General features: G+C 43.2%; 1 protein-coding gene across 3 annotated transcripts in view; it reads right to left on the bottom strand.

The window, feature by feature from the left end:
- ARHGAP42 (Rho GTPase activating protein 42) overlaps positions 1-24248 on the bottom strand; it is a 313472-nt gene that overhangs the window by 221584 nt on the left and 67640 nt on the right. For all 3 annotated transcript variants that reach the window (XM_084617969.1, XM_084617968.1, XM_084617970.1), the window contains exon 2: positions 21553-21648. In XM_084617969.1, the coding sequence (XP_084474095.1) occupies positions 21553-21648 (96 nt within the window). The remainder of the gene's footprint in view (positions 1-21552; positions 21649-24248) is intronic.

The raw sequence follows: 24248 nt of genomic DNA, 5'->3' as shown, positions 1-24248 counted from the left end.
CGCCCCTCATTCCCAGTATGAGGCAGGAGCCCTCCCCTCACAGACATTCCTGCCTGCGCTTCCTCCCGGTATCCCGCTTTCCCACTTACCTCAGGGCTTTGGTCTCCTTCCCCCGGTGAACCTAGTTTAAAGCCCTCCTCACTAGGTTAGCCAGCCTGCTGGCAAAGATGCTCTTCCCTCTCTTCGTAAGATGGAGCCCGTCTCTGCCCAGCACTCCTCCTTCATGGAACACCATCCCATGGTCAAAGAAACCAAAGCCTTCTCTCTGACACCACCTGCGTAGCCATTCGTTGACTTCCACGATTCGACGCTCCCTACCTAGGCCTTTTCCTTCCACGGGGAGGATGGACGAGAACACCACTTGCGCCTCCAACTCCTTTATCCTTCTTCCTAGAGCCACATAGTCCGCAGTGATCCGCTCAAGGTCATTCTTGGCAGTATCATTGGTGCCCACGTGGAGAAGCAGGAAGGGGTAGCGATCCGAGGGCTTGATGAGTCTCGGCAGTCTCTCCGTCACATCGCGAATCTTAGCCCCTGGCAAGCAGCAGACTTCTCGGTTTTCCCGGTCAGGGCGGCAGATAGATGACTCAGTCCCCTGGAGGAGAGAGTCCCCGACCACCACCACCCGCCTTCTCCTCTTGGGAGTGGTGGTCGTGGAACTCCCAACCTCAGGACATAGCATCTCATGCCTTCCAACCAGCGGAGTCTCCTTCTGCTTTCTCGCCCCAGACATATCATCTAGTCCACTCTCCGCAACGATACCTGTGGAGAGAACGTGAAAGCGGTTAGTTACCTGTGTCTGTGTTACTGGAACCCGGACATTCCGCTTACCTCTTCTGGAGGTAACATGTTGCCAAGCTTCTTCACTGGCCTCTTGGCTCCTCTGTGCAACCTGCTCTATATCTGTAGAGCTTTGTGCCCCTAGAAGCCTATCCTGAGTTTTGTCCAGAAAATCCTCAGTTTCTCGTATGCAACGCAGGGTTGTTATCTGTTGCTCCAGACCTTCAATCTTCTCTTCCAATATGGAGACCAGCTTGCACTTTGTACAGACAAAGTTGCTTCTGTCCTGTGGAAGAAAGACAAACATGGCACATCCAGTGCAGGTCACAACAGCTGAACCCCCCCATTTCCATATCACCTTCCTACTACGAGCTTCCTCAGAGAAGTTTGCAAGACGTAAGCCTCACTGGGCTCACTCCAGGCGAACTCCCAGGCAAACTCCTGCTGTGAGCTGCTCTGCTGTCCCCGCTGCTCAGCTGGTTCTCCGCCGCTCAGCTGGTTCGCGAAGCTCTGGCTATTTTTAAACAGCCAGGCTTCCCAGTCCCAAGCAAACTCCTGCTGTGAGCTGCTCTGCTGTCCCCGCTGCTCAGCTGGTTCTCCGCCGCTCAGCTGGTTCGCGAAGCTCTGGCTATTTTTAAACAGCCAGGCTTCCCAGTCCCAGGCAAACTCCTGCTGTGAGCTGCTCTGCTGTCCCCGCTGCTCAGCTGGTTCTCCGCCGCTCAGCTGGTTCGCGAAGCTCTGGCTATTTTTAAACAGCCAGGCTTCCCAGTCCCAGGCAAACTCCTGCTGTGAGCTGCTCTGCTGTCCCCGCTGCTCAGCTGGTTCTCCGCGCTCTGGCTATTTTTAAACAGCCAGGCTTCCCAGTCCCAGGCAAACTCCTGCTGTGAGCTGCTCTGCTGTCCCCGATGCTCAGCTGGTTCTCCGCCGCTCAGCTGGTTCGCGAAGCTCTGGCTATTTTTAAACAGCCAGGCTTCCCAGTCCCAGGCAAACTCCTGCTGTGAGCTGCTCTGCTGTCCCCGCTGCTCAGCTGGTTCTCCGCCGCTCAAAGTGGGGAGGGAGGTTGGCTTACAAGGAATTAAAATCAACAAAAAGAGTGGGTTTGCATCAAGGAGAAACACACACAACTGTCACACCGAAGCCTGACCAGTCATGAAACTGGTTTTCAAAGCCTCTCTGATGCGCAGCGTGCTCTTCTAAATCGTCCTGGTGTCTGGCTGCTCAAAATCGGATGCCAGGCCATTTGCCTCAACCTCTCACCCCACCATAAACGTCTCCCCCTTACTCTCACAGATATTATGGAGCAAACAGCAAGCAGCAATAACAATGGGAATGTTGGTTGAGCTGAGGTCTGATCTAGCCAGCAAACAGCACCAGCGAGCTTTTAAACATCCAAAGGCACATTCTTCCACCATTCTGCACTTGCTCAGCCTATAGTTGAACTGCTCCTTACTACTGTCCAGGCTTCATGAGCCATGGGAGCAAGGAGTAGGCTGAGGTAGGTGCGACCAGGTGGTGCTGCCAGCTGGGAGAGCAGCCTCAGGCAGAAGCCTCCAGCTTGCATGATATTTCAGACAGGACTGAATCTCCATGAGACAAAATTTAAAGAAGAGAATGACCTGGAGTCTCTGGCTCCCATTCAGTGCTCTAAGAGGAGGATAGCCATATCTGTCCAGACGCCCCTGATCGACCTCACCGAGGTCTGCCAGGAGCACCCAGGAGACATACGATGGCTATCAGTCCTACTGCACCATCTGCCGCGAATAGCAATGCAGTACCGCTTCTGCCAGCAGCACCCAGGAGATGTACAGTGACGGGTGAGCTGAGCGGGCTCCATGCTTGCCGTGGTATGGTGTCTGCACGAGTAACCCAGGAAAAAAGGCACAAAACGATTGTCTGGCGTTGCTTTCATGGAGAGAGGGATGGGGGGGGGGGACTGATGACATGTACCCCAAACCACCCACGACAATGTTTTTGACCCATCAGGCATTGGGAGCTTAACCCAGAATTCCAATGGGCAGCGGAGACTGCGGGAACTGTGGGATAGCTACCCATAGTGCACCACTCTGTAAGTCGATGCTAGCCATAGTAGTGAGGACACACTCTGCCAACTTAACGCACTTACTGTGGACATACGCATTCGACTGTATAGAACTGGTTTCTAAAAATCGACTTCTATAAAATCGACCTAATTTCGTAGTGTAGACATACCCTAAGACAGGACAACCACCCAGTTCCTCTGATTCCCAGTCTCCTGCCCTATCACTAGACCACGCTGTTTCCCTGAAATTTGATACTTTTGTAACAAGAACTTTGATCAGCATTGAACACAACTCACTGAAATCTCTCAAAATCTATTCATCATCCGGTGAGAAACAAAAGGACACAAACTTACTTCTGAAAAGTCCATTCCAGCAGTCAGTCTTTGTAGCTGCTAACTCCTTACACAAAAGGGATTTCCCCCTTTAGTAGATACTGCCCATGACTATTACAGTAACGCCTCACTTAATGTTGTAGTTATGTTCCTGAAAAATGCGACTTTGAGCGAAACGATGTTAAGCGAATCCAATTTCCCCATAAAAATTAATGTAAATGGAGGGTGGGAATTAGGGTCCAGGGAATTTTTTTTTTTTTGCCAGACAAAAGGCATTATATACATTTTAAACAAGCAATTTAATACAGATATTAAACTGGCTGGCAGCCTCCCTACGCCCCTCCCGCCCACCGGTGGACCCCGCAGATCAGCGCCTTCCCCCTGCTTCCCCCGCCTCCTGCCCTCAGCAATCAACTGGCTTGTGGCGTTCAGGAGACTGGGGGGAGGATGCATGCTGCGTCCTCGCTCCTCCCCCATAGCCTCCTGAACACCACAACCCAGCTGATTGCCACGGGCAGGAGGCAGGGGGGCAGGGTGAAGGCGCTGATCTGCAGGGTCCGTCTGCGGGTGGGAGGCATGGGGGGGGGCTAGGAGAACTGATGGGGGGCTGCCAGCCGTGGACAAAGCAGGCGGCCAAACAACGTTATGGGGAGCATTGGACAACTTTAAAATACCATGTTCTGTAATGGAGCAGGGACATAACATCAAAACAACGTTAAGCGAGGGGACATTAAATGGGGAGTTACTGTACAAACTGTCCCCAATTATTAAGTAATCAGGTGCACACAAGTGACATGTGGAGCCTGGTTTCTTGCTGGCTGACTACCAACCAACCAGCAAAGGAAGGTTCTGGAATACAGTCAAATTAGCTGACTGAGGGCATTCCTTCTCAGGGGGACGGGGAAGGAGGGGAGGAGGAATGCCCTCAGTTTGCTGGCGGAGGAGAGGGGGAGTAATTATTTTTTTAAATACACTGCAAACTAATCTGTGAACCTCATTGCCACATAATATTGAGAACAAGAACTTGGCAGGATTCAAAAGCATTAGAAGTTTACAGACAGAATATTCAATAGCAGTCGGCATTGACCTAACTCTGCTCCCACGGAAGTCAATGTAAGTTTGACCACTGCTCCCACTGAAGTCAGCAGTGACGCTCCCCATAGGAAGAGCTTTTTGAAAATCCCTTTATGATCATCATCATCATCCACAGTTACATAGCACCAATGATAATGTACAAAAGACATAAACCCTCATGCTCCTGGTCATAATCCAACTGTTAAACTGCCTGGGGTTAGGAAGAAAATTCCCTGAAAGGCAGGTTTTTCCACAACTGTCTGCTACGAAGTTTCTTGCTCCTTCCATTCAAACATCTGGTATGGGCCACCATCTGAAACAAGATACTAGACCATACAGACCACTGCTTTGACCTAGTATGAGTTCTATGTTTCTATGGCTCTTTGACGGGGTGGAGAAAATGAGAGTGACAACTCCTCATAACCACCAGTCTTCAGGAATTAGGGCATGGAAGCCCTATATCCATTTCCCTTTTAGACAATAGGGCTGAAGATACATGAGGAAGTTTACCAGGTGGTAGCTTTCATTAGTTTAAAAAAAAAAAAAAAGTCAGCCTCTCTTCTCTCCCAATAGTGGACGAGAAGCTGGATATGAGTCAGCAGTGTGCCCTTGTTGCCAAGAAGGCCAATGGCATTTTGGGATGTATAAGTAGGGGCATAGCGAGCAGATCGAGGGATGTGATCGTTCCCCTCTATTCGACATTGGTGAGGCCTCATCTGGAGTACTGTGTCCAGTTTTGGGCCCCACACTTCAAGAAGGATGTGGATAAATTGGAGAGAGTCCAGCGAAGGGCAACAAAAATGATTAGGGGACTGGAACACATGAGTTATGAGGAGAGGCTGAGGGAGCTGGGATTGTTTAGCCTGCAGAAGAGAAGAATGAGGGGGGATTTGATAGCTGCTTTCAACTACCTGAAAGGGGGTTCCAAAGAGGATGGCTCTAGACTGTTCTCAATGGTAGCAGATGACAGAACGAGGAGTAATGGTCTCAAGTTGCAGTGGGGGAGGTTTAGATTGGATATTATGAAAAACTTTTTCACTAAGAGGGTGGTGAAACACTGGAATGCATTACCTAGGGAGGTGGTAGAATCTCCTTCCTTAGAGGTTTTTAAGGTCAGGCTTGACAAAGCCCTGGCTGGGATGATTTAACTGGGAATTGGTCCTGCTTTGAGCAGGGGGTTGGACTAGATGACCTTCTGGGGTCCCTTCCAACCCTGATATTCTATGATTCTATGAATAGGGCCACACACAAAGATATCAGTACAACCATAGGGCTGGAGTAACTTAACTGCACAGCCCACCAGGGGAGAAATCTGTAGCCAATCTGTGACTGCTCGCAATCTGACAACTCGTGGCCAGTGATGGGACACTAGATGGGAAGGGTTCTGAGTTACGACAGAGAATTTTTTCCCAGGATCTCACTGATCATTATGCTTGGTGTCGGGATGGAATTTTCCCCTGGGTCAGATTGGCCTTTTTTGCCTTCCTCTGCAACATGGGGCATGGGTCACTTGCAAGTTCAAACTAATGTAAATGGTGACATTTCTCTAGCTTGACGTCTTTAAATCATGATTTGAAGACTTCAGTAACTCAGCAAAAGGTTATGGGTTTATTATAGGAGTGGGTGGGTGAGGTTCTGTGGCCTGCAATGTTCATGAGGTCAGACTAGATGATCATGATGGTCTCTTCTGACTTTGAAATCTATGAGTCTTTGAGGATAAGGAGTTCAAGTAGAAAACTCATTTTTCATGTACTTTCTTAGTTGGACAGTTCTGAGAGACTCCTTGAGGGGCAGAAGTAGAGTTTCTAGAGACATGATACAACCCTTAAAGGGTCTGATTCTGCTTCTATTGAAGTCAATGGCTAACCTCACACTAACTGCAATGGGACAGGACCAGAACTAAATATCAGGTCAACCATTGTCCTGAATATATCAGATTGCTGCAGCCGGTATCTACAGCCTGTCACGGGCTAAGCTACTTCAAAAACCACATAAAAACAGGGCCAGATAAGATCAGAGATTTATTTTTTCTTCCCCAGAAGCTCTGGCTGGGCAGTATATCATGATATACACTTCATGTTTGTCCTCCTCCAACTTATATTCATTTGTTTCAGTATATAAAACTGAGTTTTCTGAGCCGTTACAATATTAAACCAGTGTGAAAAAGTGCTCTTCAGGGAATTGGTCTGTCCATGATATTTCCCGTTACAGACAAGAAATATTTTGCCTAGCATTCCATAACAGATGACTGGGAAGGAACTTATGCCAGACACTTAGGAGTTTGTCAGCTCACAGATTCTTCACTGAGGTGCATACACTTCAAATGAGGGAAAACGCCTGATATTTCCATTTTCACAGCTGTATAATCATTTCCTGTGAGTGGTTCTGTGTGGGTGCTGAAATAACGGGTGGTACAAGGAAAAGCAACAGACTTGAGAATACAGCTGAAACTCATTAGTGTTTCCCTTTGTCTAATTTAATAAAAGATAAATAAGTTTAGCATTTGAAAACTGAATTCACTTTCATGAAGTATTTGCTATTTTCTTCCTAACAACGTGCAGCCACAAAGAGTTTGTAGTACTAATACATTTTAGCTGCTATGCCTATTTTGGTCCACATTTTCAAAGGTGACTAGTGATTTCAAGTGCTCAAACCTAAGATACCTTAAAGGGTATCTGATTTTCAGAAAGTGCAAAGCACCACCCTCTTAAAGCCAGGCTTAGAATCACAGAAACTGTAGGGCTGGAAGGGATCTCGAGAGATCGTCAAGTCCAGCCCCCCGCACTGAGGCACGACCAAATAACCCTAATGTTTATTCAAGTCGGTCACCTACAAATGGAAACAACCAAAATCACTAGTGTCATAAATATAAAGGGAAAGGTAAACCCCTTTGAAATCCCTCCTGGCCAGGGGAAAGCTCCTCTCACCTGTAAAGGGTTAAGAAGCTAAAGGTAACCTCGCTGGCACCTGACCAAAATGACCAATGAGGAGACAAGATACTTTCAAAAGCTGGGAGGAGGGAGAGAAACAAAGGGTCTGTGTCTGTCTGTATGCTGGGTCTTTGCCGGGGATAGACCAGGAATGGAGTCTTAGAACTTTTAGTAAGTAATCTAGCTAGGTATGTGTTAGATTATGATTTCTTTAAATGGCTGAGAAAAGAATTGTGCTGAATAGAATAACTATTTCTGTCTATGTATCTTTTTTGTAACTTAAGGTTTTGCCTAGAGGGGTTCTCTATGTTTTTGAATCTAATTACCCTGTAAGATATCTACCATCCTGATTTTACAGGGGGGATTCCTTTATTTCTATTTACTTCTATTTTTTATTAAAAGTCTTCTTGTAAAAAACTGAATGCTTTTTCATTGTTCTCAGATCCAAGGGTTTGGGTCTGTGGTCACCTATGCAAATTGGTGAGGCTTTTTATCCAACATTTCCCAGGACAGGGGGGGTGCAAGTGTTGGGAGGATTGTTCATTGTTCTTAAGATCCAAGGGTCTGGGTCTGTAGTCACCTAGGCAAATTGGTGAGGCTTTTTACCAAACCTTGTCCAGGAAGTGGGGTGCAAGGTTTTGGGAAGTATTTTGGGGGGAAGGACGCGTCCAAACAGCTCTTCCCCAGTAACCAGTATTAGTTTGGTGGTGGTAGCGGCCAGTCCAAGGACAACGGGTGGAATATTTTGTACCTTGGGGAAGTTTTGACCTAAGCTGGTAAAGATAAGCTTAGGAGGTTTTTCATGCAGGTCCCCACATCTGTACCCTAGAGTTCAGAGTGGGGGAGGAACCTTGAAAACTAGACACTTTTGAAAATGTATGTTACTGCCCATGAAGTGTGCTCGGTTGACAACCCTAAATACTGAAGTCATTTATAGGTTCACAGAACAAGCATATCATGGCCAGCAACAACGTATACTTCCCAAAATGCTGGCCCATCAATAATTCTCAACCCTGCTCTGTAGGGACCACCTCGAAGGTTAAGATTGTAGGTTTTTTTCTCCAGAGCCATTCATATTGATTGTTTGACGCTTCTGTTGAGACTGTCTGCACACAGCCTATCATAGTGGTATCTGTGGGAGAAATAATTGGGCTGAGAAAGATGTGTGAATGGGCAGGGAGAGGGGAGTTACTGGGAGATCAGAGTCCTAGGTTTGGGGGAGAGGAGAGGAACAGAAAAATCATGTGCAACCCTAAGGTAACAGGGAAAGGAGCAAAGACCCCCCTCTCCTCCTCCCAAAATATGAAGTAGAAGGTAGCTGAGAGAGGCTGGGGGTACCAAAAGTAATCCCCTTGGCTCCACATTTAGAAAGAAGGGCTTTGGCTGATGCTCTATCTCCCCTGTTCTCCCTGCTTCAAGAAGAGCTGTCCCAGCATTTCTCTGACAACCACTGTGGCAGCCTCCTTTTGAGACATCAGAAGGAAAAAGCAGAGCTGTGGGCCAAGCACTCCTCTCCACTCCTTTCTTCTGCTGTGGACATTATGCAAAATATCCCATGCCAATTTTTCTACATCCTTCTTGTAGTGTGGGGCCCAAAACTGGACACAGTACTCCAGATGAGGCCTCACCAATGTCCAATAGAGGGGAACGATCACATCCCTCAATCTGCTGGCAATGCCCCTACATATACATCCCAAAATGCTATTGGCCTTCTTGGCAACAAGGGCACACTGTTGACTCATATCCAGCTTCTCGTCCACTGTCACCCCTAGGTCCTTTTCTGCAGAACTGCTGCCGAGTCATTCGGTCCCTAGTCTGTAGCTGCCCACATGGCTCTTACCCAAACTCCGGCCCGGGGGGTGGGGCCTCAGAGCTACAGCCTGGCCATAATAAGAGCAGTGCAGACACCTGAGGGGAGCCATGGTGTGGACCCTCCACCTGCCCTGGGCAAGGGACCCAAGGGGCAGGGATGAGAGTTGGGGGCTGCTCTCGGGCCCTCCACACCGGCCAGGTGGAAGGTCTGCTGTGGCTCCCCACAGCTGCCTGCATGGCAGCCTCTTATCGTGGCTGGGCTGCAGCTCTGAGGCCCCACCCCTAGCCGGAGCTGGGTCAGGGTAAGAGCCATGCGGGAAGCTGTGGGGAGCTGGGGCAGACCCTCCATCTCCATCTGTCCTGGCCGGGGGCAGGGACACTAGCCAGGGGCTGCTCTCAGGCCCCCTGCACCAGGAGTAGATGGAAGGTCTGTGTGGCTCCCACAACTGTTCGGGCTCCCCGGTTGGGCTCCACCAGCTACTGGCCTGGCCAGGTGGTAGGGCCTCAGGGGGAAGGGGAGGGGAAGGGGGCCCTGTTCCAGCGCCACTAGTTGGGAAAGGGACGGGGCAGATGGGAGGGTGTGACAATTAGCGTTGGCCACTCCCCCAAATTTATTGGGTAAGGTGATTTTGGCCCCTGCTGCAGGAGCTCTCACCCCCACATCTGCTCATCCCCTGCCCAGCAATTAAATTCTTCCCCCATTTAGGCCCCACCCCCCAAGTTCCCTCCCAGGCCCCACCTCTGCTCCTCCTGAATTTTTCACCCCTCTCCCAGATCTGAGGGCGCTGCAGTGGAGTTCCCTCTCCCCCTGCCAGGCTGAGGGAGGCAGTTCCAAGGGCTCTTCACCCCCCTTCCACTTCCAGGTTGGGTACTGCAGAGGGAGAAGCAGAGGTACCATCTGGTTCCTTGTGGCACCTTAGAGACTAACACATTTATCTGAGCATAAGCTTTCGTGAGCTACAGCTTACTTCATCGGATGCAGCTCACAAAAGTTTATGCTCAAATAAATTTGTTAGTCTCTAAGGTGCCACAAGTACTCCTTTTCTTTTTGCAGATACAGACCAACACGGCTGCTACTCTGAAACCTGTCATCTGGTCCCTGATACTCACAGGAGGGGAGGTGGGGGAGAGCAGACACCCTCAGCTGTCTGGCTCCTTAATTCCCTCCCCTCTCCCTCGCAGCCTGTGAGAATGGTTCTGGATTGCTATGAAGAAAGGGAAAGAGCTCTGCCTCCAGCAGCTCTGACTGATTACTCTGTCCCAGGAGATGGGCAAGTGTGGCACGCAGCCAATCAGGGGCATCAAATTCGCTAAAGGGCTGGAGCTTCACACATCATTCAGGAGCCCCACCTGAGTGGACTCGCTGTAGGAAGCGCACGGAGGGGCAGAGGATGCTGAATGCTCCGAGGTCAGATCCAGGAAGGTGGAAGCTGTGCGTCCTGAAGACAGGCTGCTCACAGAAAGGCGACTGCCCCAGAGTCCTGACTGGCTTCGTGGGGAGCAGTTCCAGAGCATCGCCCAGGGACTCCGTGACAACTGGAGCATTGCAAGACTGAGCTCCAGCTCTAACCAAAATCATGCCACTTGCGAACACGGGCTAGCTCCGCTCGAGTCAGCACAATAACTAGAGCAGTGTGGCCATGTGGCAAGAGGAGCAGCTCAGACTAGACGACCAAGTACATACCTAGAATCTCAGACGGGGCTGTACTCGGACACCTAGCCCAATCCATTGCCCATGCTGCTGCAGCCATAACCACACTGCTGTTTTTAGCTCGCCAGCTCAGCAGAGCTAGTGCATGTGTGTCTACCAAAGCTGGGAATTACACCTCCCAGCTGCAGTGTAGACAGACCCTTCGTGTGCAGCATTGTATGCACGCAGTTATTTTGACATTAGCAGAATCATGAGGCACGGCTGCGGTACAATTGATCTCATTCATTCATTCACTTTAGATTCTTTATCCTCTGAGCAGTAGCTTTATTTCAAAGGTGAATGGCTATAACCAAATGCAAGATGACGCATCTTCAATATCCAAGATTCTTGGCTCTTTGTCATCCTGTCTGTTACTGAAATTTGGAAAGATGGAAAAAATGCAGCCACTAAGGATAGGAAGAGTGACTTATATTAAACCACCAGTCTAATGCCTTTCTAGGTTACATTAACACATCAGTATCATCCATCATGCTATTTGCTGCTGCATGAAAATGTCATTTTTTGTATGACAACTATTCAAATTGTACAAAACTACATTGTAATTGATTTGCCTGTCACTGTGACCAATATCCATATCGTAATATTAATTAGTAATATTACTGCTCTTGTAATGCTGCAGATGCTGTCACTGCATTTCAGAACAAAGACAATAATGATCACTGTTGTTTTTAAAATAATTTATTTTCCAAATCAAAGGAGATTAGAACTGGGGAGTTTTATCTCATGAATCCGATTTGATTGCAGCTTTAAAAGAAAAACTTGTTCCAATTCTCTACAGTACAAATCCTTCAATATTTAGTGCTTTAAAAATCAGATTATCTTTTATTTGAAGAACAAGTGATTCTATTTATTTGAAGGAGATAGGAACACATTTTATAGTCTGCACATAAAATGCCTACGTGATTCTGAACTGGGACACAGTAATGTTAAAAGTGGCTGTAAAAAACATTATGTTAATTTTAATATTCCCCCCCAACAATGGGGAGAAAGGAAAATGGAAGCATGGTACAAAGCCATAAATAGACTTCTTATATATGTTTGGTGAATAAGCAAATTAACTTCTACACAACAATCAGATATTAGTAGATAAACCTATAGTATCTTGAAAATGTAGGAAATACAGCAACAAGAAACTGTTAAGAATCCATTAACCAAAGTAAAATAATAAGTAAAAATGAAAAAAATCGTGTGGTTCAAACGCAGTACAAGGGAATGTTATCCTATTTCTAGCTTATGATAAAAAAAATGGGATCTTGAGGGTAACCTCCTCCTGTAACAGAACTAAACTTGCCTAGGCAAAGCCAAAGGGTTAGGCCAGTGTGCTCAGAGGGTGGGAAAGAAGCTATAAAACACACATATATTCCTGTACTAATATATACACCTAGGCATGCCTGCCCACCTTACTTGCCAGGATTATCTGGGTCTCTCTCCCTTAATCATTTCCCTGACATTGCAGGAGCCTTCAGCATCCAGTCCCTCCTGTTCTCTGACTGTGGCACATAATAGTCTGGTCTTCTGCGCGCTGTAATACTTTGGTCTAATTTTGGTTGTTGGCTTTAGTGGGCAGGTGCTGGTGGCTTGTGCTACACAGCAGGTGGTAGGAGGTCAGACTAGAGCAGTGGTTCTCAACCAGGGATACATATATCCTTGGGGGTAAGCAGATGTCTTCCAGGGAGTACATCAGCTCATCTAGATATTTTCCTAGTTTTACAACAGGCTACATAAAAAGCACTAGCGAAGTCTGTACAAACTAAAATTTCATACAGGCAATGACTTGTTTATACTGCTCTATATCTGGTCTATCCCCATCAGGGATTTCCCCGCTCCTCTTTAATCTCATTGATGAGGAACAGTTCTGCTTGACAGTGCATAGCCCCAGCTCTTCAAAACAAGCCTCGCCTGTATCAAACCAGCACCATAACGAATGTATCCTATACTAAGGACAGATTGTGGGACACTTTCATTGCGAATAGTCACCAACTTTACCATTTGTGAGCAGAAAGAATAATTAAAAGCCTTATCCAGCCATCCAAACACTTCTTAGTCAAGAAACAAGTACTCTCCTAAACTCCCTCCCTGGGCTCCTCATCAAATATCTCAGTGTCGCATATTCCCTGGCTCTTTGCCCAACTAATTGAAATGCTGACCCCCAGACACCTTAGCTCCTTGTCAGGTCTGTCTCCTCCCCACCTACTCCCCCTCAGTCCCAGTCTCCTCCCAAGAACCTAATCTGATTTTATCCCTGTCCGGTCCCTGTCCCATTCCCAACCACTCCAATGCCAGTTTCCATTTCCCTCTCCTTGCCAGCCTCCAATACCAGTCTTCTTAACCTAGGCTCTTTGTCCCAATATACTCCCCTTCCCAAACCTCCCCACTGGTCCAGGTCTTTTCTCCTGTGCATCTGAATCAGACAGCTTCCTTTTCCACACAGTGAAGGGCCCGCAGAAAGATCATAGAATCATAGAATATCAGGGTTGGAAGGGACCCCAGAAGGTCATCTAGTCCAACCCCCTGCTCGAAGCAGATCACAGAGCACAGAAGACACAGTCTCTTGCATCTACCAGATGTACACCTCGCACGGCCCATAGCAGCCCAGATCTGCAATTCCAGAGGAAGTCCTGCTCAGCCCAATGCAAATGGAATCTTTGGGGAATTTAGATGCTAAAAACGAAGGAATGTCTACTGAGCATGTGTGAACTTGAGATGACTTTTCAAAGGCTTATTACTCAGCCAAATTTGAATGGATTTTCACAAGGACAGCAAATGGCCTCCTTACTGCCAAATTTCAAGTCTCTCCTCCAAAGCATGACAGCACTAGAGCACAAATAAAAGGTCACCAGAATTTAACATGGACAAAACATCTTTTCCCCTGGCCTCATTCTTAGCAATGACTCAATCACTTTGGCTAAAATTTTTGAAAAAAATTCAGCCTAAGGAAGACACCTGGCATGAAAATTTCAGCTCAACTGGTTAAAGTTTTGGCACAGATATATGCAACCAAAACCAGGGTATTATAATGGGCAACCTTAATAACTGGCAGTGCTACCAGCTCTGCCTATAAAACTTGTGTAATAATTTGCTCTCAGTGCAACACAACAAAAATCAGCTCTGAATTATTCACCACTTCACATCACTTCAGTCCAAACTGCTTCTAAGAATCCTTCAGAAGCCATTTTTTACAATCTAGATAGTTAACATTTATCCTGTGCCAATTCATTTTGATTATTGTGTTCTCATACCAAAAAGTAATCTTCAAAAGAAAATGATTGCAGGAAAGAGTGTTGCAGTATGTCAGATTTTAAAAATATATATTTAGCAAGAACCCCAATAAAGAACAAATAGACTAAAAGATAACTAAATTTCATACACATAATCACTCCAGGACATGAAGGTCTTTTATTGAAAAAAAGATGTACAACAGTTAAAAACAGTCTGGAGGGCCTAATTAACAGCTGGTATTCTGGGAAAAGCAGCAAGCCTTCAGTTTGGAGCCAGAGCACCCTAATATCTCTTCCTGAGAAAGAGTGCTAAATGGCTGAAGTAAAGCTACCCAAAGTGCTATGTTTGGTGGGTGACTGACCTGCTGTTTTGATCCCATAAACTGCATCAGCCATTGTAGAAAATGTGTAGATAATAATGCCTAGATATCAGGCAACTAAACAGCTCAGAGTTACACAACAAATATTCCCAGACCACAAAAAAGAAGATAAAAAATATTGACAGTACAACTATCTAACTGAAAACACTGAACGGATTTAACTATAGATTAACCATTGGAAAGTGAGGTAACTGATCAATAACAATTCCACAAACCTTTATTCTGGTCCTATATCCCCTGCTAGATCTGATATTCTTACAGCCACCCACCCTACACCAAACATAGTTCCAACATGGACCACTCACCAACAGCCTACAGAATGCCAACCAGCTAATTCGCTCATCAAGGGCTAGTGACACCAAGGTCATCTTGCCTCCATATTTAAAAAAACCCAACTGGACCTTCTCCAATCTGCAATTTTACTATAGTTATAATATTGTTGTTATTCTCTATACACCGACTCCATCACCATAGATTTACTACTACAACACATCTTGCCACAATAATTTGAAAACCTCATTATTACTACTTCAAATTTTACTTTCTCAAAGTCAAGAGACCCTATGCTTCAGAATACGGATCCCGTACACATTTAGTCCTCTTAACACATCTTTATAGAACCCACTTTACATATTAAATCTCATAATACTCCAGTCTCCACATTATTTAACATAAAGGAGATATAGGAGTCAGTATGTTTATAGAATGTATTGCATTTTCATTTGTTAGATTTTAAAAAACCTGAATTTGTAAGAGTTAAGGTTTGTAGGAGTTTGTAAGAGTTATTTGAACAACAACAAATTTACTCAATTCCAATTTTTTAAACATATGCAGCAGTCAAACTTAAAACTAGAGATAGCTGACATTTTTTAAACAAAAAAGTTTTATCCTCCCAACAAAAAAAACTACATTTTTTTTTAAAAAATGTAAAAAAATTAATTTATTGAACTATTTCTTTTTAAAATAATATTGTGACATCAAAAGCTTTTTGAAGTTTGTTAAGGGTTTTCTGGAAGTGAAATTTTTCAATAACCACTTCAAAAATGTTTTTTAAAAAGGCAAGTAATACCAAAAACTATTCATCTGTTTCAAGGAGTTTTGAAACAAACATGTTTTATTTTTCATCCAACTCTGCTTAAAATATTTTCTCCATTTTGAAAAAAAATTCTACTGATTTGAGAGACTCCTTCTGCTTAAAATAAGCACTCCTGCCAGAGCTCGTAATACTGTTGTGCATTTCAACATGGAAGAAACTTCTGAAGGTGACAACTGTGCACACCTCTCTCATAACAGTGTTTAAAATTAATTGATATTTACAACCTATACTATTTGAATGAAAATTCCTTGTAACGGGGTTGCCACTCACTGCTAATGTGTCTCTTTCTGTATAGGTCTTTGAACGTAGCTCTTGTGGCACCAGATGCCCCCTTGCTGCTCATTTCTCTGCAATAGTTTTTCTTCTGGATAACCTCGCCATTTAGTCCACCCCTTTCAGGGTTATGAAGTCCAACAAGATGGCTGGAGATGACATTTGGACAGTTAGCATTCAGCCCCAACTCGAGGCTCTATGCCACTATACCAGTGGCTGACAGGGGAACCCAGGCCCACTGGCTACACTGGGTTCCAGCCTATAAACAGCAATCCAGGTCCTCAGCCTTCGTCCCTGTTGCTGCTTCCCTGGGCTCCTTCCTACCAGCTCTCTCTATCTTCTCTTGCCTGGTTCTGGGTTTACCACAGGACCCTGCTCTACTCCCTGTGGCTACTTCACTATCTTCTAGCTCGTTACCAGACTCCTTACTCCAGGACAGGATATCAAGGCTTACTCTCCCCCTGTACTTCCTCCTTGTCCCTGATGGCCTACCTCATCCCAGAGAATGACTGAAGCCTCCCTCTCTTCAAGCCCCCTTCTACTTTCAGCTTGTTGGCTTTATTGTTCTGGTCCAGCCCTTCCCCAGCTTGGCTTCTGTCAAGGTTCCTTCCCCACTCTGAACTCTAGGGTACAGATGTGGGGACCTGCATGAAAAACCCCCTAAGCTTATTTTTACCAGATTAGCTTAAAACTTCCCCAAGGTACAAACTATTTTACCTTTTGTCCCTGGACCTTATTACTGCCATCACCAAGCGTCTAACAAATATAACAGGGAAAGAGCTCACTTGGAAACATCTTTCCCCCCAAAATCCCCCCAAGCCCTATACCCCCTTTCCTGGGGAAGGTTTGATAAAAAAATCTTCACCAATTTGCATAGGTGAACACATACCCAAACCCTTGGATCTTAGGAACAATGAAAAAGCCAATCAGGTTCTTAAAAGAAGATTTTTAATTGAAGAAACAGTAAAAGAATCATCTCTGTAAAATCAGGATGGTAAATACCTTACAGGGTAATCAGATTCAAAACACAGAGAATCCCTCTACGCAAAACCTTAAGTTACAAAAAGACACAAAAACAGGAATATACATTCCATTCAGCACAACTCATTTTATCAGCCATTTAAACAAAACAGAATCTAACGCATATCTAACTAGATTGCTTACTGACTTTTTATAGGAGTTCTGACCTGCATTCCTGCTCTGGTCCTGGCAAAAACAACACACAGACAGAGAGAACCCTTCGTTTCCACCCCCTCCAGCTTTGAAAGTATCTTGTCTCCTCATTGGTCATTTTGGTCAGGTGCCAGCGAGGTTGTCTTAGCTTCTTAACCCTTTACAGGTGAAAGGGTTTTTTCTCTGGCCAGGAGGGATTTAAAGGTGTTTATCCTTCCCTTTATATTTATGACAGCTTCACTCCTAATTAACCCTGGTCTTCTTTCACTCAGGTGACCTAATTGTCATCTCAGGCCCTCGTTAACCCTATCAGGACTGATGTGGGGTGCATACTACATTACATTCCTACATAGGAATTTTCTTGATTTTTGTAAAAAGCAATTGTGCACACTAGATCAAAGCAATGCAATATATATATACAATGAAATGGAGTTTCTAGATCAAGATGTTCTTGAGGTATGATGATGTAAAGCACATTTAAAGAATGAAAAGTTGGTAGTTTTTCCTTTATAAGTTTTATTAAAAATGGCTTGTGCAACTCAACTCAAATGTTCCCATACTGTCTTCTTTCCCAGAGTACACATAATGAAATTCTGGCAGAAAAGAGGTTTGTTTAGAAGGTTTCCAAGACTGATCTTACAACAAAAAATTTTTCATAACCTTAACCAATGGAGTCATTCCCAAGGGTCAATAAATCTGGAGCAGTTGATATTCTGATAAGTGTGCAAAGACTTTAGGGTCAACCCTCCTGGTATCAGTGAACAAACAAAACTGAAATCTCAAGTAATAGCAGCTTGGCAACTGTAGAAACACTAAAGTAGTATTCTTACCAAAGAGATAAAGGAGAGGGGAGGCAAAGATAGCAGGATTCATCTGTACAAAGCTGTCTTTGATGATGAGCAAACATCAAGCTTGTAGTGGCATGTAAAGATATGGACCAAATTCTAGGTCACTGCTTTAGGGAGATTAAAGACTGAGGCTTATTCTATAAAGGTGCACAATATCACCTCAAGCCCTATTAGACTGGGATTCAATTCCTGCCAGTTTACATTTTGCTCCTGTAAGCTTCTTTGATGCATATGACAATCCACCAGGAAATGGCTGCCTTGGAACGTAGAAATCCCATCTTTGAAGCTCAAAGTGAAATAAATCAGCTGTCAAACGTCTTGAACTTTCTGGTTCTTTCTAAATAGTTTTAAATGCCTGTTTAACATCCAAATAAAATACCCTTTCCTCAACACATTTAGGATCCAGACTAAGACCAATCAGGACCTTCTTTTAATCACTTGAGGCTAAAGTAATTCAAAGTTGTTGGTTTGGGTTTTGTTTTGTTTTTTTTAAGTTAAATATTGACTGACTTTGAGGTTACACAACTTTGAGAGGTACTGTAAATTTTAAATACACACACTACATATCATACATACCCATGAGCTAGACTTATCAACCATAAAAATATCACAAGATTGCCAAATACAGTGCAAGGGGTTTCGAGAACAATGAGACAGACAAAAAACAAAAAGATATTAGAAAATAGGCCACAATTATTAATGAAAATAACCACAGATCATGGCAATAGAGTATAAAATACAGAAAAGAGAAAAAGGTTTGGTGGTCCTAATAACCAAAATTATTTTTTGCTTTGTGAATATATCAAAATGTATAAAGGCATATCAAATTCAGATGTGAACAGCCACAATACCTCTTGGAATTAATCTGCCTACGTCTCATACTCATATGAGTCACATGTCATAAATATGACTTTAATTCAACCTTATATTGTTGTACCCAGCAATTTCTGTAAATTCATTCCATTGGCATACTGTAAATCTGTAAGGGATGGTCATTTATCTGCCATGTAAAAATAAAGGAACTACTTACTGAAAGTGTTAATCTCAAAACCATTTATTTTTTAATATAGATAATTCTCAGGCTTAAGCCTACCAGTAAATTTTGCGGATCACACTGTTTAAGAAACATTTCAAAATCAGCAATGCCATATCTATCCCACTGACAAATAGTGACCCATAAACAGAGGCACCAGACTGAAGCAGTTTGAATTGCCTTCCTAACTTTCAGCCCTGTCAGGACTCAAAATATTAATATTTAGCTATCCATCTGCCACCAGAGGATGTAGAGACTCTAAATGTTCAGTTCCGACACAACTCTGAACCAATGGAGGAGCTAATAAAGGGATGGGAGAGTGTGTGTGTGTGTGTGTGTGTGGTGTCGTCGACAGCTCCCACGGCAACTTTTAGGTGAACACGTGATACCTCTTCTCATGGAGCTTGGTAGCGGTGGCTCCCTGCTGAGGTTGTTGCGACATGGAACACGGGATCATGTGGTGCTGTGACCCTGTACGCTATATCACAATGACTCTCATTTACACTTGGCCCGACAGCCCACCAATCATGGCAGCCAGGCCAAACCTAAATAGCATTGCAGTACCCTGTGCCAATTCACAATGCTCGGAGTGTGGAGGTAGGCTGTCCCGCAGGACAGGAGCCACTGCTGTTAGGTGAGTGTAGGGCAGCGCTCTCTCCAGCTCCCCACCCTCATCAGGGTCTCCCTTCCACACCAGACTGAGATTAGACGGTGGGGCAGAGGATGATGATGTGTGAGTGGTCAGTGCCCGGATTGCAAAACCTGGGTCTACCATTGCTCTGAACACAGCCTTTAAGATCAGGTACCTGAACATTTCACACATTCACTCTGGGTCTTTTCCCAAGCCTACTAGATCACTATGAAGAGCTGAACCAATCTGAGATTCTGAAGATAAGGGTTATATAAGGACATGGAAAGATGGTACACTGGGCCTTGATTATGCAGAGTTAATGTTAACTGGGTTTTTTCCATTGACCTGAATGGGAGCAGAATAAAGCTTTTGCTGATGAAATTCTCAGAGCTTACTGAAATAGATTGGCAGTTTGGTATGATCGGTAGAGGGAAGTCAGTCCACTTGCAGTTATGACAACTCTGGCACATAAATAGAACACTTTCTTACCGAACTATAAAGGAAAATACAGATTGCCAGACCAGATGTAAATCTAAGTCCAGTGTTCTACCTCTCACAGTTACCAGTACCAGATGCTTCAGAGCAATATGAAAGAAAATGTCAAGGATGATTAAAATAACTTCCCATAGGCGTAGTTTCTTTCTAAGCCCTAGTGGATGTCTTATGTGTGAAATCAGGATTTTGTTTTAAATATACTTTACACAGAATGTTATAATATAAGTGTCTGTACAAATGTCTAACCTATTTTTGAAACCTCTATCCTCAAAAAATATCTTGCAGCAATGAGCTCCACTGATTAACTATGTGCTATGCAAAAAAAAAAAAAAGTATTTCCTTATTATTTCATGTCTTCTGCAAGTTTTCTACCTAATTTTTCACTCCTTCACCAAATCATTAATACATATTAGTACAAAACATTGGGGCACTACTCCTGACCTTTTCCCATGCTATAAATTGACCACTGTCCCCATTCTTTGTTTTCTGTCTCTTAGCCAGTTTCTAGTCTATCACAGCTCTTTGTCAGCACTCTGAGTACTTAATAGCCTATTGTGAGGGACTTTGTCAAAGGCATTCTGAAAGTCCAAGTAGATGCCAGCTGGTTCTTCACTATATATAGCTTTACTGACACACAAAGCAGTTAAATTTTCATTAATGCAACCTGCGCCCATTTGAGCAAATTATTATTTACCTTGTAGTGCGGCTACCTGAATCACCATTATTTGAATTGGGTTCTTTTTTGACAACTTCATTAGCATATGAGCTTTCATTCCTAAGCAGGGCTTTGATGCAGTACACTTTAGTGCTTGTGTAATGCTATTTATTTTTGTTTGAGCAAGGAATTGCACCTTGAAAAGAAAAATTTAAGCCATGGTTTCTGATCTTGGGTGTGTCCATCCTAAATTCTATTAGGAAGTAGCTTATAAAACTGTCTGAATCACCCCTTTGGGGCTGAAATTTTTCAAGCCTGATGTCTGCCTGAAGAAATTTTTTATTTATTTTGTTTTAGTTTGAGAAAAATCAATTCAGCATTTATTTTTTGTCTTTGTATGGAAGGAAAAAAAAAACTCACTGCACATTTTTCCCATTAAAAAAAAAAGATTTTGCCCTTTATCTGAAAGGTCTAGTGCCAAAATGATCGCAGCAAGAAAACTGAAAATGGATAAGGAAGCTTGTTACTAGGGAATAGGGATGCCTTGCAATGGCCCAGTTAAAACTGGTTTTCATTTAGAAGAATTAGCAGGGTTTGAAACAAATCATACTTGACTCAATGGCATTCTAAAGGGGCTGGGCTACATTTTACATGAACACATCACATTCTGATGTATCAAGATAAATGAAGTGTTACAACAGCTTTCCAGGGGTTTTTCTCCTTCATACACAACTAAGCCCTGGTCTACATATAAAATTTGGATGGATGTAACTATGTCACTCAGGGGTGTGAAAAATTCAAACCCCTGAGCAGCACCGTATTTAAGCTGACCTAACCCCTGGTGCAGACACGGCTAGGTCAGTGTCAGCCTAGTTACTGCTGCTCAGAGAGATGTATTAGCTACAATAATGGAAAAACCCCTGTGCCGCTGGAGACTCTGTAGCGGAGACATACCCTAACTGCATGAACTCTGAAAGAGCGTGTTGCTTACACATTTATTGTTATAATTGAATCTTTTTGCATTTTGTAAAAATGGGAATATTATTGCTCTGGAAGTACAGAACACACTTACCAATGTTAATTTCATCATCTGTTTCAGCATCTCCAATACACTCAAACTGAAAATCCTGTAGCGACTGGGAAAATTTTTGCACTGCCATGGATAGATCTATGATAAAGAAAAAGGAAACAAGTCTTACAATTATTCCAATAACTATATCACAGTATATGCAAAGTCTCATATAGTGAGGTTATACTTTGCTTAAAAGATTTCCTTTCTTAATCTCACATAAAATAATCTCACATAAAATAAGAGAATACCATTCAAATCAAACTGCTTGCTATGCCTCAAAAAGTCACTGAAGCAAACTAAATTCCTAAATCCCAGCCATAACAAAGAGAATCGTATTCATACTGACGAATAATCCTCAGTTCTCGTTTTCTTGAAGCAAGAGAAATTAATACATCAACTGAAGCTTCAGTGGTAATAAGTAGTCCTAGTGTATGCAGTGGGGCTACTTGCAAACAAGGACGTCCTACATATACAAGGGGTTGCAGGATTGGGCCCATAGGTTACCGTGAGTTTTATTTTAATATACTTCTCCCACAGTTAAAAGTTTTCAATAGGGGCTTAACAGCTATTTTAAAACTAACTAAATATAAACACAATACTGTATACTGTTCTAGAGAGACTTTAAAAAAAAGATATTGAAAAATATATCTTCAATTACTTGCTCATTATGTATGGACTACTTTAGTTGAGTGGCATTTACAGTGACAACACACATCTGCACTTTAAAAAAAGGCTAAGTTAAACTTCACAGCACCAAGATTTGATCTCAGCAGTAAAGAATGTTCCAATACACAGCATTTATAAATATGGAATAACCAGTATGACCAAAATATTCTTCTTTTTTTACAAAAATACATAAAGGTAAATGTAAGAAGAAAAGTGAGAATGCATGTATTAAGAATGATCAGAGTTCTATCAGTCTAGACAAAACATTGTTGAGGACTACCCTCTATAATTCTCATGAGACATTTGTAGCATCAGTTTGGAAGCTAGAAAAATGAAAAGACAACCTGAATTCTGACGTCTGCAATATCTAGACATACATCTTAGTATGGAAAGGGAGGAAAAGAGTTTTACCAAAACCCAAGTTAAGCACTATTTACAATGCATCACTGGAGTATACAAATCTGATTAGAAACTTTGTCCCAATGTCTTGTACTGATAGCATGTTCAGTTCCGTGCAGCCCACCGGAATAAAGGCCTTTACCTGAAGATATTCAAATCTAGAAGATAGATGTATGAAGTTGGGAAATCCAAAAGATGGGGATAGTTTACACTGGTTTTTAGGTTTCAGAGTAACAGCCGTGTTAGTCTGTATTCGCAAAAAGAAAAGGAGTACTTGTGGCACCTTAGAGACTAACCAATTTATTAGAGCATAAGCTTTCGTGAGCTACAGCTCACTTCATCAGATGCATATCGTGGAAATCTGATGAAGTGAGCTGTAGCTCGCGAAAGCTTATGCTCTAATAAATTGGTTAGTCTCTAAGGTGCCACAAGTACTCCTTTTCTTTTTACTGGTTTTTAGCTAACTCTTTTGGGGCAACACAGAAGGTAGTGCATACTTTAAGAAAGACTTAAATGAAGAGAGGGTTTGGGGCATGACAATCTGGAATTGGGGTAAATGCATCAAAACAACAGTGGGAGGGGAGGACACAAAAGAGGAATAAAAAGGGCAAGGGAGAACCTAAGCATTAGTGTTGGTATTTTCCTTTGAATTTCGCTTATGTATTAGTTAATTTTAACGTGCTTCAATGACAAAGAGGATTCCAATATAGCCACTGAAATCAGGGCTTAAATTCCAGACACCTACAAGCCAGGGATCAATAATAAAAAAAAAGATTGAGGATGCCAATCGATGGAAATACTCGCTTTGTCCCAGTTGCTGGAATTCCTACTAAGGTGCTGCCCCAATCCCTGGTCAGTGCCTGGTTCTTTCAGATTGGCCTCTGACTGGTAGGCATCAAATTCATCAGATGCCACCCCCCAACCTCTCATTATTTATTCATTTTTGCTTACAGCTGTGGTGTGCATCAGCCCTAAAGAAAATAAAGGGCCTTTTTAGAAAAGGCAGACATGAATAAATTTTCTTCTATTAGTAAGGAATGAAATATGGTTATCTAATGCACAGTTGTAGAAACAGAAGTTGTCTACACAAGTTATCTTTGTAAATAAGAAAAGTTTTGGGACTGTTCAATCCTCCATTTGTATAAGCTATTTTTCTTATTGCCAGATGGTCGACTCTCCTGGAAGATTTAATTTGGTAGAAGACTTTTTAAAAAAAAAAAAAAACACAGAAACTCGGAAGTTAGTGACTTTACAAAAGTTCTATTCTATTGAAATATATTAAATATGTATTTTCCCTTGTCTTATGGTTTATTTTAAATATAGAAAATACAATTGCTATGAAGTAAGACACAAGCCAATAAATCCAAATTATTCAGCCATTATTTAAAAAACATAATTTGGCAAATCATTTTCATTAAGCACTTATACCATTCTGTATCTATATTGCAACTATATATGTTTGTTTTGGATTAACAGTTATTCATTATTTATATGCAGTGTAAAACACTACAGCTTGCACTTTCCTTTGGTGAACAAAAGAAAATTTCCCCGGACATGAAGTCTCATCATTTTATCATTATAAATTCTATTTTCTCTTCTATAACTGACTTTCTCTCCTTCATATCACTCTG

Source organism: Lepidochelys olivacea, assembly GCF_965140295.1.
Source record: "Lepidochelys olivacea isolate rLepOli2 genome assembly, chromosome: 1".
Taxonomy (NCBI): Eukaryota; Metazoa; Chordata; order Testudines; family Cheloniidae; genus Lepidochelys; species Lepidochelys olivacea.
This window is presented reverse-complemented; position numbering and strand designations above follow the sequence as displayed.